This window comes from Hydra viridissima, unplaced genomic scaffold, assembly GCF_058129835.1.
Source record: "Hydra viridissima isolate aposymbiotic clone 2 unplaced genomic scaffold, HvirCarnegie_v1 scaffold_4, whole genome shotgun sequence".
NCBI lineage: Eukaryota > Metazoa > Cnidaria > Hydrozoa > Anthoathecata > Hydridae > Hydra > Hydra viridissima.
This window is the reverse complement of record NW_028324303.1, coordinates 15,489,602-15,507,884: the sequence shown is the minus strand read 5'-3', so window position 1 is coordinate 15,507,884 and position 18,283 is coordinate 15,489,602. Positions and strand designations below refer to the sequence as shown.

General features: G+C 29.4%; 1 protein-coding gene across 3 annotated transcripts; it reads right to left on the bottom strand.

Annotated features, from left to right (window-relative positions):
- Nucleotides 1–8,304: 8,304 nt before the first annotated feature.
- LOC149890091 (kinesin-like protein KIF27) lies at nt 8,305–18,255 on the bottom strand. Of its 3 annotated transcripts, none has more exons than XM_090086111.1 (22): nt 17,855–18,255; nt 17,640–17,692; nt 17,383–17,520; nt 16,738–16,824; nt 16,415–16,522; nt 14,947–15,076; nt 14,484–14,630; nt 14,317–14,352; nt 13,904–14,217; nt 13,750–13,818; nt 12,858–12,925; nt 12,403–12,649; nt 11,867–12,074; nt 11,578–11,734; nt 11,203–11,293; nt 10,980–11,125; nt 10,348–10,890; nt 10,054–10,255; nt 9,328–9,938; nt 8,963–9,230; nt 8,727–8,794; nt 8,305–8,545 (listed from the first exon to the last, which is right to left on the bottom strand). In XM_090086111.1, the coding sequence occupies exons 2-22, from the start codon at nt 17,679–17,681 to the stop codon at nt 8,476–8,478; spliced, it is 3,750 nt and encodes a 1,249-aa protein (XP_089942237.1). In that variant the 5' UTR covers nt 17,682–17,692; nt 17,855–18,255; the 3' UTR covers nt 8,305–8,475. The 3 variants fall into 3 exon arrangements, with proteins under 3 accessions (XP_089942237.1, XP_089942240.1, XP_089942238.1); XM_090086112.1 differs by having other exon boundaries at nt 8,424–8,545; nt 8,723–8,794; XM_090086114.1 differs by lacking the exons at nt 14,947–15,076; nt 16,415–16,522; nt 16,738–16,824; ... (1 more) ...; nt 17,640–17,692; nt 17,855–18,255 and having other exon boundaries at nt 13,904–14,197; nt 14,484–14,596.
- Nucleotides 18,256–18,283: the final 28 nt, after the last annotated feature.

Here is an 18,283-nt window from a genome sequence, read left to right as displayed (position 1 = left end):
GAAAGTCACACGAACGTTTTCTCCAGAACTCTATTTTTTGTTTTCATAAAAAATCCACTGTAAGATAAATGAAACTGTGAAATATAACACAGAAGATTTTATTTTGATGCTAGCTTGTTTTTAATGAGTCTTTATAAACATTTTTAGTTAAGAAAAAAAAAAAATTTGTTAAACATTCATAATGGTGGAAAAAAATATCAATTCAAAAGTTTAAGGTGCAGATATACACTGCAGGCCAAAAGTTTCCGGACACTTGATATTTTTTATATAAAAAGCTAAAATCGATCCTTTATCATTAAATTAATCAATAATATTATTTATAATACTTAAACTTACTAATTTTAAGTGTTTATGTAAGTTTGAGGTCAGTAATTAGGTATTACTGGCCTCAAACTTACATAAATAAGTTTGTTTTTTTTAATTGCTTATTTTAACTTGATATATAGCGTTACATTACTCTTAAGAGTTTGGTCTTGTTAAAGTTATTTATTTGTTGAAACATGAAGGAAATAATATAATGATATCGGGCTAAAATGATTAAGAATATTTAGTTTTGTTTAGTTTTCATTTGGTATTAATGACGGTTGTGTTAAAAAATCTTCAAAAAAATTTTAAAATTTTATAATTCGACTATTTAATTAAAAATATGGGTAAAAAACCTTCTTTAACGGTTGCAAAACTTTCTGAAATAATTACATTACATAAAGAAAGTTATTCAGTTCGTAAAATTTGCAAAAAATTACAAGTTGCCAGAAGTACTGTACAAGATACCATCAAACGATGGAAAGAAACAGGCATTTTTGAAGACAAAAAAAGATCTGATAATCCACGGAAGACAACAAAAGCTGAAGATAATAGTATAATATTGATGAGTAAAAGAAATCGAAGACTTACGGCCCCGGAAATAACTTCAGGCTTTAATAGGAGTCGTTCAAAATCTATTTCATTAACCACTACGAAACGACGTCTTAGACAAGCAGGACTTTCTGGTCGTATAGTGGTCAGGAAACCGTTGCTACGGATTGGAAATAAAAAGAAAAGGTTACAATGGGCTATAGACCACCAAAATTGGACAGAAGAAGGCTGGGGAAAAGTACTATGGACCGACGCACAGTGGAAAATTGTAGAGCAATAGCATATCATAAATGTTTTTTACTAATGTCGCTACTGTCATTATATTTCAGTTTTATTTAATAGTTTAATGGTCAATCATTACTATAATGCAGGAATTTCACATAATTTTATGTAAAAATAAAAGTTTTGAAGCCCTATTGTTTATTACTTTTGCGGATGTTCATTTCAAACCTGTTCGCTTCATCACTTTAAAAGTTAATTTTTTATAAAACTTTCTAGGAATAAATATAAAGTATTATACATTTTTGAAAAGCTCATCTTATGGAGATTTTAAGAAAATTATACATTTTTACTTAAATGGTTCAGTTTAGGAGTAATTATTTGAACAATAAAATAAATGAAAAAAAAAAATATTCTTCAAGTTCACTGAGACTTTTGGCAGTTACCCACGCTTCCCCACGTTTTAAACTTAATATAGTATTTTAGCCTTGGTGTTTATTAAAAACATGTATAAGAATCAGTTGCAGAAACGTGCGGTTTCCGAAATTATCGAGAAAAAAGTGATAAAAGTAAAAAAAACAGAAAACCGCTTTTTATCGTGGTTTTAAATTTTGTTCATTTATAACAATAGCTTGGTATATGTTTTTAAATTTATTATCAATTTTTTATTGATACCATGGCATTCTTGTATTTTTACACTCATTTTGTGGTGAATGTACACTGCCAATATATAAAGAGTTGAAACATTTATATCAGTATAACAAATTCACAGTGGAAATTAAACCGACACTTTTGACTATTGAATATTATGTACATTACTTTTGTGACTTGTTAAAATGACAACTTTTAAGTGTTCGAAACGTAAATTATTGCTTTCCTATATTGATGGAGCAAGGACAGTTGAGTCACTGTCAATAATTTTAAAAGAAAATTATCAACTTTCTGAGGACAACTTGTGTTTCATCATTAGTGATATTCAAAGGCACATTATTCCGTCGTTTAATAAACGATGGATACAGGCGTCACGGAAAAAGGATGCTTTTTTATCTAAGAACAGTGATTGGTTGGATTCTGAATATTGTGTACCTTTACCTAACTCAGAAGAGGCAATTACCGACTCCACGCCATCTACTTCTTTTGAAAAACGCGGAAGACCGTGCGTGTCTTATGGAGATTCGTCAGAATCCAGCAAAAAAATAAAAAATACCATGTTACTTAAGGAATATGGATTTGATCACATCTTTAATACATATCTTCAGGCGTTGCGTTCAATAGGAGAAGAAGCAGAAGCAAAACTTGTGGAATCATTAAGGATGGCTGATAAAGACAAAAAAAACTTAATATCGAGTTTTATGGAAAACGCAAGCCAGAAAAATATGCTAACGGATGAAGAAGCACTCAGCGTGTTTATTGACTTAGATTTAACAAAAGCACAATATTTGTACATGAGGAAGGTGACAAATGAACGAAACTGTTCCATATTCCCACCATATTGTAAAATTCAAGAAATTAAACAGACCTGCTATCCACCATCTTCTGCAATAGAAATTACGAACACACATGCGAAAATTCTGGAACTGCAAGATTTATTGGATCACACTGTAGCTAGAATTTTGACTATAGATTCCGTGTACAGTATTGAATTCAAACATTTACTTTTATATAGTAAATGGGGCTGTGATGGTTCCTCTGGCCAAAGCCAATACAAGCAGAAACTTCCAGAGGAATCTGAACTTATTTCTGATGCAAATTTGTTTACTAGTTCTTTGGTGCCTATCAAACTAATTGATATAGTAACTGGCGCAGTTGTTTGGCAAAATCCGGCACCTTCATCAGTTCGTTTTTGTCGACCTATATGCATAGAGTTTTGCAAAGAGACTCCCGAGAAAACTAAAGCCGTTGTAGATGAAATAAAGAGCCAAATAAACTTTTTGCGGCCGTCTATAATTAATAAAAATGGTAAAAGTGTTCAGGTAAAACATGAGCTTTTTCTAACAATGATAGATGGAAAAGTGGCTCAGGTATTAACGGATACGCCTTCTGGATCTACATGTACAATATGTGGAGCTACTCCACGGCAAATGAACGATTTGACTAAAGTGGCTTCTAGGCCTGAAAATGAAAGTTCGTATCAATACGGATTGTCTACATTACATGCCTGGATTCGTTGTATGGAAATGATATTACATATTTCTTACAACCTTTCTTTCCAAACATGGGCAGCCACAAGTGAAGAAAAAAAACGGCTAAAGTAAGAGAAGAAGATCTTGGTGCAGAAACGTTTTCGTGAAGAGCTAGGGTTGATCATTGACAAACCAAGACAAGTTAGTGGTAATACCAATGACGGTAATACTGCTAGAAGATTTTTTTACAATGCAAGCTGCTCTGCTGAAATCACTGGAGTGGATGAAAATTTGATTAAGCGATTTTACATAATTCTGCAAGCTCTCTCCTCAGGTGTTATGATAAATGCTGAAAGTTTTGGTAGTTATGCTGTAGAAACTGCCCGAATCTATGTGACCAATTATGGATGGTACTATATGCCATCTTCAGTACACAAAATCTTACTTCACGGAGAAAATATCATAAAGCATTTTGCAGTACTTCCTATCGGTCAACTTTCAGAAGATGCGCAAGAATCCCGTAATAAGGATTATAAAAAATTTCGCCTTCATCATGCCAGAAAATGTTCTCGATCAGTTACAAATGAGGATGTATTTCATACCCTTCTGTACACTTCCGATCCGTACATCACCAGCATTAGAAAACCGTATAACAAAAATGTGCAAGAACTTGATGAAGATACTCTGCAGCTTTTGAAAGTCAACGAACTGATTTCAGGAACTAAAAGTCCTTATGTAGTTGTGATATAGTACCTTTAACATACCTATACATTATTTCATAAAAACAACTATTTAAAAATTGTTCTTTAGAAACTGTTTTAAATATTTCTATAATTAGTAGGTAAGCATTTTATGTACTTTTCGTCGTTTCTAATAACTTTAAGATATTTTCATATATTTGTAAAGAATTATGTTAAAGTGTAAATTATTAAACTGCCAATTTTGAAGTTTTTGATTTTTATTTATTTATTTTTAATATTGTATTACAAAAAAATTCTTACAAAAAGTATTTCATTAGAAGCGTCATATACTACTTTACATTTGTGCAAATTTTCAAATCTCTATTTTTAGTAACAAAAAAGTTATCGATTTTTGGTCCGAAACACACCTTTATTTTCCACTGTGCGACGAGTCCAAATTTGAACTGTTGGGGCAAAGACGTAGAATTTGCATCAGAAGAACAACAAAAGAAAAAATGATCCCAGAGTGTTTAGTGCCGACAATCAAGCATGGTGGTGGGTCAGTTATGGTATGGGGGTGTTTTTCTTCAGCTGGTGAAGGTGACCTAGTTGAAATTTAGGGTTTTATGAAAAAAGAACAATATAAAATAATTCTAGAAAACAATGCTATACCTTCTGGCTTAAGAACTATTGGTCGTGGTTTTGTTTTTATGCAGGACATTGACCCTAAACACACCTCAAAATTATGTAAGAACTATATAAAGGAACAAGAGGATAATGGTGTTCTCAAAAACATGACCTGGCCAGCCCAATCACCAGATTTGAACCCAATAGAGTTACTGTGGGAAGAATAGGACAGAAAGGTCAGATAAAAATGCCCAACATCCAAAGAGCACCTGTGGCAAATATTAGAGGAATACTGGTTATCAATTGCACCCGAAATAATAAATAAATTAATAAATAGGATGCCACGGATCGCAAAAAAAGTGATAAAAACTCGTGGGTTATTTTTTGACGAAAAGACAGTTTAATAATAATAGTGTTGTTAGTATCTTTTTTATTTCATTTTTTGTCTTTTTTTTTCTTAAATAGTAACTATATGTATCTTTTAAAAAATAAATATGATATTTGAATTTTATTGAAATAATTATGGGAGTTTGAATTAAAAAATTAAACAAAATCCAAGTGTCCGGAAACTTTTGGCCTGCAGTCTAAATCGCATTGAAGCTGAATTACCACCTGGTTTGCAGCAAGCAGTCTAAACGTTGTAATAAGTTGATTTTTATAAAAAGTTATTTGCTATCTAAAAAATGACAAACAAAAGGCTGTCTGGACTATTATGAACCGAACGCGATCTCGCTGAGAACATTGATTTTGAGCCATCTATAAATTCAGGAAGCAAGAAGTTTATGTAAACGAAGTTTTTCGTTGGCACAGTTAGGCGGTGGGAGGTTCTTCTCTCTCTCTCGATGCTTAGCTATGTCACAGAAATAAATCGCAAATTTAAATAAATATTGTAACTTGAGTAATTGTTCTCAGCTTAGATTTTAACTTACAACTTACAAGTTGTAAGTTATAGATAGTCATATAATAACATAGAAAAAAATAGTGAAAATTTTAAGTAGTTGAAATAAATCATGTTGAGTTATCAAACTTTTCCAAGACTGTCAGGGTTTGTGGTTTAGCAACGATTTTGCAAAAAGTATTTACTTTAAAACAGTTAAACAACAAAGCATTAAAAAGTTTTTCTATTTATTTTTTGCGGTATTTGTCATTTGAAATATTTTTTAACAATTTGATTAACATCAACACTTTTTATAATTTCTCTTCTATAGCTAAAATACTTAAATCATTTAATTTGGAATGTCATAGTGATGATCGAATATTAGATTTTATTCGATTTAACATTCGTAATAATTAAATATTTCTATACTCAATGTTAACATTAGTTGATACCATAAGCTTAACACTTTTTTTAACACCTGTCAGCACTTCTAAATTCAATTCAATTCAATATATTTGGTGTTAAGGATGTTACAAAAAACGCAGGTCATTGCAAATAGTAATTCACTAATAAAAACGCAATGACCTAAATAATTTTAAGAAAAGACAAGAGAAAATTATAAGAATTTATAAAACATAAGAATTTATAAAACATTATAGAAGATAAAAAAGAAAAAATAAAACTATTTCATTAAGAAATGCTGTCAAGCAGTCATTATTGCTAATTATAAATATTGCATAGATAATTGTATAGAAAATCGTAAAAATGAATAAACAGTTTTCATGATTTTTAAATGAAAATAGAGTTTTTTAAAATAGGTTCTTATTCTTTAAATTCTTAAACGCACTTTGATCGCTTACACGCTTGAGCTATTGCACATTTAGCCCATTTTGAAAGAGGGCCCTGGGTATGGATGAAAGGATAAATTGGTACATTTTATCAGATATAGCAGTAGTTAAGATTGTTTGATTTGCTTTAATCGGAGTAGAAGACCATCTAATTCTTTTCGAATAGTAGGCCAACATCACGAAGTTGTTTGACACATATAGTTGTTTTAATGGAACTGGGGTCACCATTGAAAATGGTACTTCTAATGTATTAATACAAAATAAAAATGTTCAAAACATAAAGACTTTTATTGCAATACAATTAGGAGCCTCTTGGCTTTGAACATTTTTATGTGCTATTATTTTCTCCAATACAGAACTAGATAATCCTATGGTTGGAAAATATTTAAAATTTTAAACATTACAAAAACGTTGTTTGAGAAGCTGCAGCTAAATAAAGTCTTGATGAATGACTATTGATTTAATTTGTATGCATAAAGTCCGAGAAATGACTGCTTTTGAAAAATATATAATAATGATATAATTGATCTCTGTGCAGACCAGCGCATTTAATATTCCAGTAATTTTGACTCCCAGCAATTTTGAATAAAACTATGTTCAAAGCAGTGGTTTAATCCTCAACCTCTGTACTCAGACAACGGTTGTCTGAAGCGGAATTTGTGTTTCCTACAAAAATGCTTGTGATTTTCATGGCGAAAAACTGCCACAATATCTTTAGCTATTAATATTAAGTTGAATCTCTAGTTAAGTAAATCTGTAAAAAAAAAAAAAAAAACCTGTAGTAAAACCTGTTGTTGAGTAAAAGTATCGTATCAGCTAAGATTTTTTATTTTTTTGTATAGCTTATTTTCTCCACTCTTAATTGCAATTTAGGACATGTTGCGAGAGAACTGAAGGTGAAAGAAAAACTTTGATGCCAGTTTTTCAGTTCCCAGAAGACTTAGCTGTATTTATTTAATTAGTCTGTTCTACTGTTAAAGTTAACTACCATTAATCTTTTTTGTTGTTGTTGAGGAAAAGTTTTTTTTCAATAAAATTGTAGACTAATTTTACCGCATCATGTAATTTTTTTACCGCATCGTGTAATATTATTACCGCACCATGTAGTACAATTGTAGCCTAAAAATTAGAGCATCTATAAGTAATGTTGTTATTTAAACTTTTGATAAAGATGTCTATTCTCATATGCATTTGAGTGGTTGTACAGTATTTCAACAGAGCTCAGCATCATACCGTACATCAAAAGTGGTGCAGAAGCGATTTATCAACAATGGAGTAGAAATTCTATTTGTCAGATCTCATTGCTATCAAAAACTGCTGGAAAATCATAAAACGCAAAGTTGTTGTCCACCACCCAGCCTCTGAGACGGAGAGACAATTTTGGACAGTGGGGAAATTTAAAGATTACTACCTAAAGCTTGTGCGTAGCATGCCATCGCGTATTACCGCAATTCTTAAGAACAAAAAAAAAATAACAACGAACTATTGAACATCCATGCATTTTTATGATTGACCACCATCCTAACAAAGTAGAGTCGAAGGAATATTAGAGAGGGTTGTTACGGCTTTTTGTGACCTTGTAAGATTTGGTTGTACAATAAAAATTTAACTAAAACCAGTTATTCACGGGTGCTAACGTTTTGGCAACTTTTGTATTTGACAAAAAAAAGAAAAAAAAAAAAAATTAAAACAAATATACTACGATTTTGCAAAGATAAAAAACAAACATAAATATATTTTTAATATATAATACAATACCGGCCATTAAGATCTACTCAAGGCAACAAATTAAAAAACAAACTTATGCAAGAATTGGACTACAAAGTCTCATGTTAAATAGGATCTCATTGTGGCTTGACAAAATGAAAAATATCTGGGTTACCTGTTAGCATGACTTAGATATTGGTATTTAACTAAAGATGGCCGTTGTGGCCTCTCCACGATATGGAACAGTAATTTCCTGCTCGACATATTTAAAAGCCTGACTTACGTCTTTGAAGTAAAAAAAAAAAACAAACAAATGAAATTAAAATAAAACAACAACAAACAAACAAGTTGAAAGGTTATTTCTTTCCTGAAATCGCATTAATGAATCATAATTTACAACAATAAAAATATTATCGTCTATATTAGTAAAATATATATATATATATATAAAAACTCAGAAGAACAGTTTTGAGAAAAAAAGTTTATGAAGTATTTATACAATAATTGAGTTACGAAGGCCCAAAATAATCGAAACTAAATCACGAGTCAGATGAAGTTACAATAGAATGTCTCGAACCAACTGGACCAAGCTCTTTGCTGCATTTGGTACTAAAGTTAAAAAAAAGAGTTGTAACTGTCCAAAAAAAAAAAAATTTTTCGTAGAAAAGCAAACTTCTCATCTTTTATTCTTTAGAAGAAAATTTTCGTAGAAAAGCAAACTTCTCATCTTTTATTCTTTAGAAGAAAATTTTTACAATCTATAAGATTCGCAAATGATACAAACACCTACGAATCTCTTGCTCTTTGCAACGACCGATTGCTCCCTGAGTTAATTGCTGGCTTACTTTCAAATATTTCCTAAAATATTATCAATCAACAATATTATTTATTCCGATGTAAGATCATACATTTCATAGTTAATCAGATAAAAATGTTGCCTAACTCGATTTTGCAAGTGCATTAAGACAATTTTTTTTGATGGGAATTTTTTAAAAAGAAAACTACCAGAAATTTTAAGTCTTCTACCTGCAACCTTTTGTCATTGTCTAAAGATCGATGATCGAAGTACCGTCGATCATTTCTTTCCTTAGAAGAGATGGCATCTTGCACAGGAGGTAAATGGAATTCTTCGCTGGTCTCAATACCTCTTGTGTCTTTCTTTAAATCAACATCGCTTGAAACTGTATTTACAAAGTCTTTCAGTTGGTTTCGATACCGCTTTGCTTGAACTTTGTAGTAGTAGAGTTCTTTCTCCAGGTACTTATTACGCTTTTCTGTTTCTTTTGCAAATTTTCTGAAAAAATCAATAGTAAATTTAAATAAAATTAACTAATAGAAAAAAAAGTTATATGCAAAGGTAAGTAAAGTACTGTAACTGTTTGAGTACTTACAAGTTGCATTCTTTTGTTCTCGAATCACTCTCCATGTTGTTAAGTTGTTCCATGAAAAAGTGTACATCGTTTTCGTGTTTGCAATTTTGATCAATTAGTAAATTCTCATATCTAGTTTCAATCAACTTAATGGTTCTCTCAAGTTCATGTATTGTTTTTAGTTGAGAATCAGTTTTCATTTCTAAATGATGTTTTGTATTTTCGATTTCCATTATAACTCTACGTAAATTAATTATTTTTATAAAAAGTTTTCCGAGTAAATGTTTAAATTCGTCTAAACTCAAGTCACTCATATTGTTTATTAAGTACTCTACTTTTCTGTAGTTTTCATCTTCCATATTTTCTAAGGTCATTTGATTTTTCTTTATTAGGTCATTTTTATATTTAATGGCTTCATCAACTGCCTCAACTGCTTCACTAAGTTCAATTAATCGTCGCTGCTCTGAGGAATCAAGACCACTAAAGTCCTGAATTGTTTGCTCAAGCGCTACTTTTTGTTTTGTAAGATCTTCTTTCACTAAAACTAATTGTTGCAAGTCGTTGCGATCAGATGGCATTTTCTTTATTTGTTCATCAATCGTCTCCATTTGAACTGATAATCTCATTATACTCTAAAAGAAATGTGATTTTTTATAACATCATTGCTGATAAATATCGAAAACAAAGTCACAACTTTTTTTATTGTTACAAAAAAAAAAAAAAAAATAAAAGGGAAAATATTTTTACATTAGACAACTCTTGGTTTGATTTGAGCTTCTTTACTTCCAACAACTTTTTCTCAGATAGCAATGATTCTTTTTTCTTTAAACTTGCATCCCGCTCAACCAATTCAGCTTCAAGCAAACTCATCTCCTTTTGTTTTGCTATTATTTTTTCTATTTCAGCATCAAGCCATAACTGCTTCATTTCTAACTCAGGGTGTTTGGATCTAAAAAAAAGAAAATAGACAAATGTAAAATAAAATTTAAAAAAATAAAAAAAAAAAAAAAATTCTGCAAAGATAAAATTTAAGAAAGTTACGTTATCATTCCTCCAGATGAGATTCGAAGCTTTCTCTGAGCAGCTATTACTTCTTCATTTTTAATTTTTAGTATTTTCTTTTGCTGATCAGCTTCTTTCTCCAACTCCTTAATTCGTAACTCACTCTTGCGTCTTTCAGATTCAATATTACTAATTTTCTCTAATTCAAATTTCAACTGGCGTTCAATTTCATTGTACTGATTTTTCATTCGACTAAGCGATGACTCTAGCTCTTTGATCCTCTTCTCTTTAGTAGATTGTATGTTAATAAAACGATCATAAGCACTCTCTTTTTGTTTCAATGCAGTCAACTTCTTTTCGAGGTTTTTTAACTTTTTATTATAATCATTTTCCAATTGTTTTTTATGCTTCTCATCTTTATAAATTACAACTTGATCCAATCTTTGCTTAACTTTTGTAAGCTCATTGTTTGCAACGTTATACTCTTTTTCAAGTTTGTCCAGTTTATCTTTGTATGCACAGCTTGCTTCTTTGGCTTCTTTTTCACTTAGCATCAGTTCACCAATTAAAACTTCTTTTTGCCTGTGAATCATCAAGGTTTGCTATTTACATGAACACTAATGTTTAACATTTTTAAGAATATAAATGCATTAAAATTAAATTTTATAAACCTTATGTTATGTTCCAACATTTTCATCTGACTAAGAAATTCTCTTTTATGTTTCTCTGATACTTTAACTCCTAGTTTAGTCTTGCCTATCTCAACATTGCTATTAGATGTAGATGGCAATTCATTAAGATTTGTTGCTGGAACACTCTACATTTATAAAGAATTAAATTGAAATATATCAACTTAACAAAACCATAAAGTATTTGAATAAAAATAAAGCATACATGTTTTCTTAAAGATTTAACAGGTCGTGGTATGTTAGACAAGCACTTCTTAGTCACAAGTTCGGATGCTTCTTCTGGAATCCACTGCTCCCTTAAAAAAAGATAAAACATTATAAATTTTCAACTAAGACAATATTTGATGTTAGACTAATTAAGCCACATCATTAAAAAAAAAATCACATCAACATCAAAAATAAACAAGTCAAGTAAACACTCCTAAAAAATGGGAAGTAAGTATTATCATCAAAATTAAAAGAATAAACTAATTATTAAACTCATAATTATTAAACTCAGTTAAGAGAATAAAATAATAAAGGTAATCCTCAGACATTAAAGAGCAAAATAAGAATGTTAATCTCTTTTATCTTCACATACTCTAGTTCTTCCCCTGAGCTAATGTTATCATCATGCTCAACAAAATCTGTATCATCCATTTGAGAAATCTTCATTGAATTTATTGCACGAAGTTTCTGTAAAACACGTTCTTCAGGTGATGTAAGATTAGGGGAAATTACGCCATTATTAATGTGCTCTGTCACATGAAAATTTGTAAAAAAAAATTGTTTATAAAACTAATTTTCATTTCTTTATTTTATTTAGATTTTTGTCTACAGTTGTAAACACAAAAATAAAAATTTCATCAAAGTAAAGAAAAAAAAAGCACCTGTGACATCGCGGTTCTTCTTATGAAGATAGATTTCTTTTTCTAAGAGTTGCTCCTTAAGCTCAGCATTTTTGTTAACGAGTTTATCCAGCTCTAGCCTTAGGATTGCATTCTCCTCTCCAAACACATTTAATTCAATATGCATTTCTTCTAGTTCACTATTTTTTGTGGAGAGAAGATGTTCATACTTAAGTACATTCTCCTCACACTAAATTATTCAAAAGATTTAAATATAGCAATATTGAATAACCCATAGAATATTGCCAACTATCATGTAACAAAAATAAAAAAATTTTTTTTTGGGTATATTTTTTAGAGCACAATTGCCTAGAGTACAATGAAATTTAAACTTTAAAAGTTCTAAAATGTAGAAAAATAAGAACTTCAAATAACTTCCTGCATAACTCAAACCATTTGTTTTTTCAACTTTATTTCAATTTTCTAAAAAAAGCTAAGCTTTACAACTGTTTGTAATTGCAGACTTCTACTATTATGTTTCAAGCTTAAGGTTTTAAGAGTTGAAAAAGTTAACATACATTATGACATTCTGTTTCCTTGGTCTGAATAGCACCATTCTGTAAATTGCTTATTTCTGAGTAAAATGCAGTAGGAGTGATGTTACTGACATCTAGAAACTTTGAGTATGCTAACTTGTCCCACTGACAACGCCATATATTGATTTTTTCTTTAACATTAGATGGGATGTTACATAACTCAACAGCATTCAAAAGAACACTGATTTCATGAAAGCTTTGAAGAAAATCTTGATGCTCTTGTAAAAGCCTTTGAGAGGAAAAGAAACAAGAATTCTTATTTCTAAATTGTAAAAAATCAAAATCAATATTTTTTATTGAAATAAAATTAAGTATTTGAATTTTCCAAGTTACAATTAAAACTGTTTGTTTTGTAGAAGCAACAAAAAGTAACTCTTTTTATTGAGTAATTTATTCAATGTTTTTAACAAAAGAAATAAAAAATCAGAGTCACTTACTCTTCATATTCTTCCATGGAGGTTTGAAACTTTAACTCACTCTTCCTTTCTTTTTCACTTTGAACAAGCTTTAAAAAATTATTATATAAATAATAGATTACATAAAAAGATAAAACAACTTGCAGCTGAAACTTTTATTTTACTCCTGTAGCAATAAGGAGAACTCAACTTTACTAAATTTAGAAACGAGGAGCTCAAAAGGTAACAAAATAACAACCTTTATAAGACTACTAGAACATTGTGGTTTTGATCACTACTCTAATTTATTGTTGCAGAAAAAGGACAAATTAAATCACAGTAACAGCAAATATTACAGCTTGGTTTGCTGATGCATAATAAGCTTTCAATATAAACAGAATATAAATATTTTATTAGAGAATTACACTTGTTTGCAATTGTATTCATCTATTTATCCAAATCATCTCTTACACTTTTCACTCTCTTATCATCCTCATCACATTATGTTTGCTCTCTCATCATTAAATTTAAAAAACTGTTTTGAATCATTAGCGTGGTTAAAACATTTCAAATAAATTCAAACTTATGCTTTAACTGACCAATGGATTCTTCATGAAAGGGACAGATTATTTAATAAGCATTCACTTTACACATACATACATACATACATACATACATACATACATACATACATACATACATACATACATACATACATACATACATACATACATACATACATACATACATACATACATACATACATACATACATACATACATACATACATACATACATACATACATACATACATACATACATACATACATACATACATACATACATACATACATACATACATACATACATACATACATACATACATACATACATAGACACACACACACAAATTTTATAAGAACTATAAAAAAACCTGAATAGGAGTGCTGGGTTGCAAATCTTTTGACCAATTTAAAACTGGTTTGTTCTTTATAAGCTTTGCCTGTATGATAAACTCTCAAGACTCACCAAAAAAGATCATAAATTACAAAGCTGCAACATAACATTAAGTACAAAATTTTTTTTACCCGAGTTGCATATTTCAAAGAGTTTATATTTTCATCCAGATCACTTAAGGCTGGACTCAAGCATGTTATCATAACAGTTCTGCTATTACCCCCAAGGGAATCTTTTAATAGTCGAGTTAGTTTACTTTCTCTGTAAGGGATATGTTGCAGCTTTCTTTTGCTGTCAGAGAGCGCACTAATAACATTGCCAAGTGCAAGTAAACCTGAATTAATGGAGATAGATTCTTTAAAACGCTCTCCTTGATTACCAGTACGATGGGCACGCTCAGAACCAGCGAGGTCCACAAAATGAAACTGAGAAAAAAGAGCTGCACCTATAAAAATGCATACCAGCTTAGTCAAAGACCCTAATTACAACTATAACACATTAACAAATTATTTGTTTAAAAAAATAAAATAAATTGTATGCATACCTTTTTCATGCTGATTCTTTGATAATGGATATTGTTCTGAACAGTAAAAAACATGAAATAAATTTTAATAAGATGAGATTAAAAAAAAAAGAAGAGAAAAAATTGTAACAGATAAAAAAAATTCTGATTTATAAAGTTCTTGTTAAATATTGACATAATCAACACACCTAACATAAGTGAAAATATGCAATGAGAGCGACTTGATGAGTCATTCATACTCGTAGCACTAACATGGCGCATCGCAGAACCAGCATCCAATAAATTCAGCACAGCATCTGCATTATCAACAGGTTCCTTACATACCCCTACCACAACTGAAAACAAGAAATCTCACAACATATCAACTATTTTAACAGTATTAATATTTTTGAGATGTTAAGCCAAATAATTCTACTAACAAAAATTAACATAAAATACAAATTTTAATCTTTAAAAGCTAATCCAATATACACTTTGTAAAAAATTGAAAAAAAAAAACCCAAACAATATTTAACGTGATTGTAAGAATGAATTAAATTGTATTCATTTTAAAAAAATAAGCAAAATATATAATATCCTTGTGTATAGTATATGCTGTTAAATGTAAACAAAAAAGGAATTTCTTTGCATTTACTGAAAAATTTAAAATACCTGTGTTTCCATACTCATCTTCTCTAATGACTATGTTTCTTGGTGAATTACTAAGTAAATCAGTTGCATCTTCTTTGTAAATTTCAATGAATGAGACTTTCATTTTACAAACAGTTTCATTCTCTAGTTTCTAAACCAAAAGACAACTTCAAAATACAAAGTGCCAGGGATTAATAAATAGATTTTAGGTTAAGTGTAACAATTAGTGCTGAAACACAGTAGCAATGAGAGCCATGTCATGAGCAAGCCATGGCTAAGTGACAATGTATTTATCAACTTTTACCATGTACGTCTGTGATGGTTTTAAGACAAAAACATTAAAACCATCAAGAATCAGATGAAAAATTTTTAGCACAAAATAATGATGCATCAATATGAATATAGTTACAAGATGGTCTGATATCAACTAACATCTAACTTTCTCATGCAGAGACTCTTTAGTTATGGCAGGTTTGAGTTAAAATAAAGTTATTCTTCCAACATTGTACCAACAACTAATGCTAAATTTGCATGGCACTTGTAGGGCGAGAAAAAACCCAGTAAAGAATAAAGAAATTTTGTTTTAAAAGTAAAACATGAAATTAAAATTATCTTTGTAAATATGTTGCAGAAGAAATACAATACTTCTTTCACTTTTAAACTTAAAACATTTTTTTGTTCTTAGTTAATGAAATTTAATTGTGTTGTAAAAACCAAACTACAAAATCACAAATTTTGATTAAATCTCCCCATTTTCATTGCCTAGCATTATTCAAAGAATAAAATTTTGAAGGATGCTGTTGATTAACTAGCATTGAAAACTCTTCTATAATAATCTGTAGTTACAAAACATTATTATCAATTTCTGTAGATCTAAAAATATAATTGTCTTTTACAAATTGTAATGCTAATGTGATCATAGCAAGAGAATCTTGGTAAAAAAAGTTCAGGTGAACAGAGCTTCCAACTTCTTTTGACTATATGACCTTTTTACAGGATCTTTACAGGTTCTGAAAAAATATGTTTCAGACTGTTTAAATATTTTTTACTACTTTCATGTTTTACACAATGAATAACACCAGTAGATGAAATACTAATTGATGTCTTGCAATATTTGTAACAAGCTAAATTGAGATTGTAGTTGACATGGGAAAGCCATTCGATTTTTTATTTCCAAGAATGATTGGTAAGAAGATTGCCTATTTGCACCCTGTTTTGTTTGGGTATATATGCTTATGTGAGGTTAAATGTTTTTGTGAGGGTATATATGCTTATATGAGGGTTTTTATGTATTTAAGTAGTTACACTTTCAAAGTTATTACATTAGCAGATTTAATTGTAATCAAACCCTCAAAAAGTTTAAACATTTGAAACTTCTTCTATATGATATTGCATATGATGCTTTAGATGTTGGTATAATGCTTTAGATGTTGGTATAAAATTAAAGAAAGAGATTTAAAAAGTTTGCATTAATTAAAAAAGTCCCTACATTAATCTTATGAAAAATATCCTTAATAGCTCGAGGTATGATACCACATTCTTCATCATCATAGTAAGAGCAACTTCCTGTACCCATTGTGTAAGTTTTTCCAGAACCCTAATAACAGAAAAAATATTCAGATATTAGATTGACTTCATAGAAAGGAGGAAAAAAAAATCAATTTAATATAAAAAAAAGCACTCTTTTTCTTGAGAAAACATCTCATAAATATTCACTTTTTTTTTCCCTGCAAAAGTAATCTCACTTAAAATTGTCTGCGTGCACTGTTTAAAATTTAAACATGTTTAGCTTTGAGTGTAATAAAACCTTACAGTGTGCCCATAAGCAAAAACTGTGGCATTGTAACCTTCGAAAAACCAATCAACTAAATCATTCACAGATTGCTCATAAACCTCTGTCTAAAATAGGAATGCATACTTATCATTAAGTTTAACCATGTAGTTATTATATTTGAGTATATTTTTGCATAATTCTAAAACTTATTCATAGATATATATGCTACAGCAACTTATATACCACTACAATTTTATAAAAACTAATTATCTATAACTAAATTATCAGGTATCATATTACAACAGTAAATCATTTCCAAATGTAACTTATATTGACCAAGAGCACTATCAACAATACTGAACAGAACAATTAGGTTTATTCATTTGAGAAAAGATTAGTTAATGCAGATTCTAACATCAAAAAAATTATACAACTCTTTGATATAAAGTTTCTAAAAAAAACTTTCAAAGTTCATTATAATTGTTGTTTGTATGAAAAAAAATTATTCTGGACATGTTTTAGTTGTTTTAATAAAACTTACTAAGTTCAAATAAGAATAAATTTCTTTGTAAAGAAAGTGAGATGAAATTATATTGTGTAATATTTCAATTTGCTAAGAAATTTAAATTGTACAACTATTTTGTGAACAGATAAGTTCAAAAAATAAATCTTAAAACTACTACCTGAGTGACAAATTGATTAAAAACATTATCAAATGTAAAGTGTCTATCTTTTCCAACAACTAGCTGTGGTTCATTTGGAATACAATACAAACAAGGGTATGCACTCAACTGAATCTCATTTTCAATAAAAGGTCGCACCTTGTTATAGAAAAAAGATGAAAGCTTCTTTAATGGTAGTAAACAACATTAAGAACAGTTAATTAACATAGAAATTTAAAACTTTTAACATAAATCGAAAATATGGTAAAAATACTTACTCTAGCTATCACCTTAACTGGGACTTCACTCAATGCACTCATCTTTCCAGCACCTAAATACATTTATAAATTTAACTCAAAAAATAAAAATAATCTCAAATATTAAAAATAGTAGATAAAATTCCAAATGATAATCATTTCTTGTGTTTTTGTCATGATTCGTATTTGCTGCAAATATCAAATTTTTTTTCAACAACTAAAGTAAGAAATCTTACCTATTTTCTTTACAATAAGATTTTATTGTTGTTCCATTAAAAGAAAGCAGACTTCTAACCCACTCAACTTTATCCATAGTATGTGAACTGTTGAGCAACATTGCTTATCATTATCAACTCAACTACTTACTTAAAATGTAAATTATGAGATTATTAAAAAAAAAATTTTATTAAGGATTTGTATCTTTTCAAAGCAGTTAAATGAATGTGAAGGATGAACCATTTTCACTTTCAATTGATATTTTTTAAAAACTATCCATCTATATATTATTCAAAGATATTATTAGAAGTTAAATTTCTGCAGATCAGTGACTTTCAAAAAAATGTTTTAAAATGCATTAAAAAATTAACTAGAAAAATCTCTAATAACAACAAGAAGAGCAATCTTTATTAAATTTTTTTCTTGCATTAACCATAAATTCATAACTT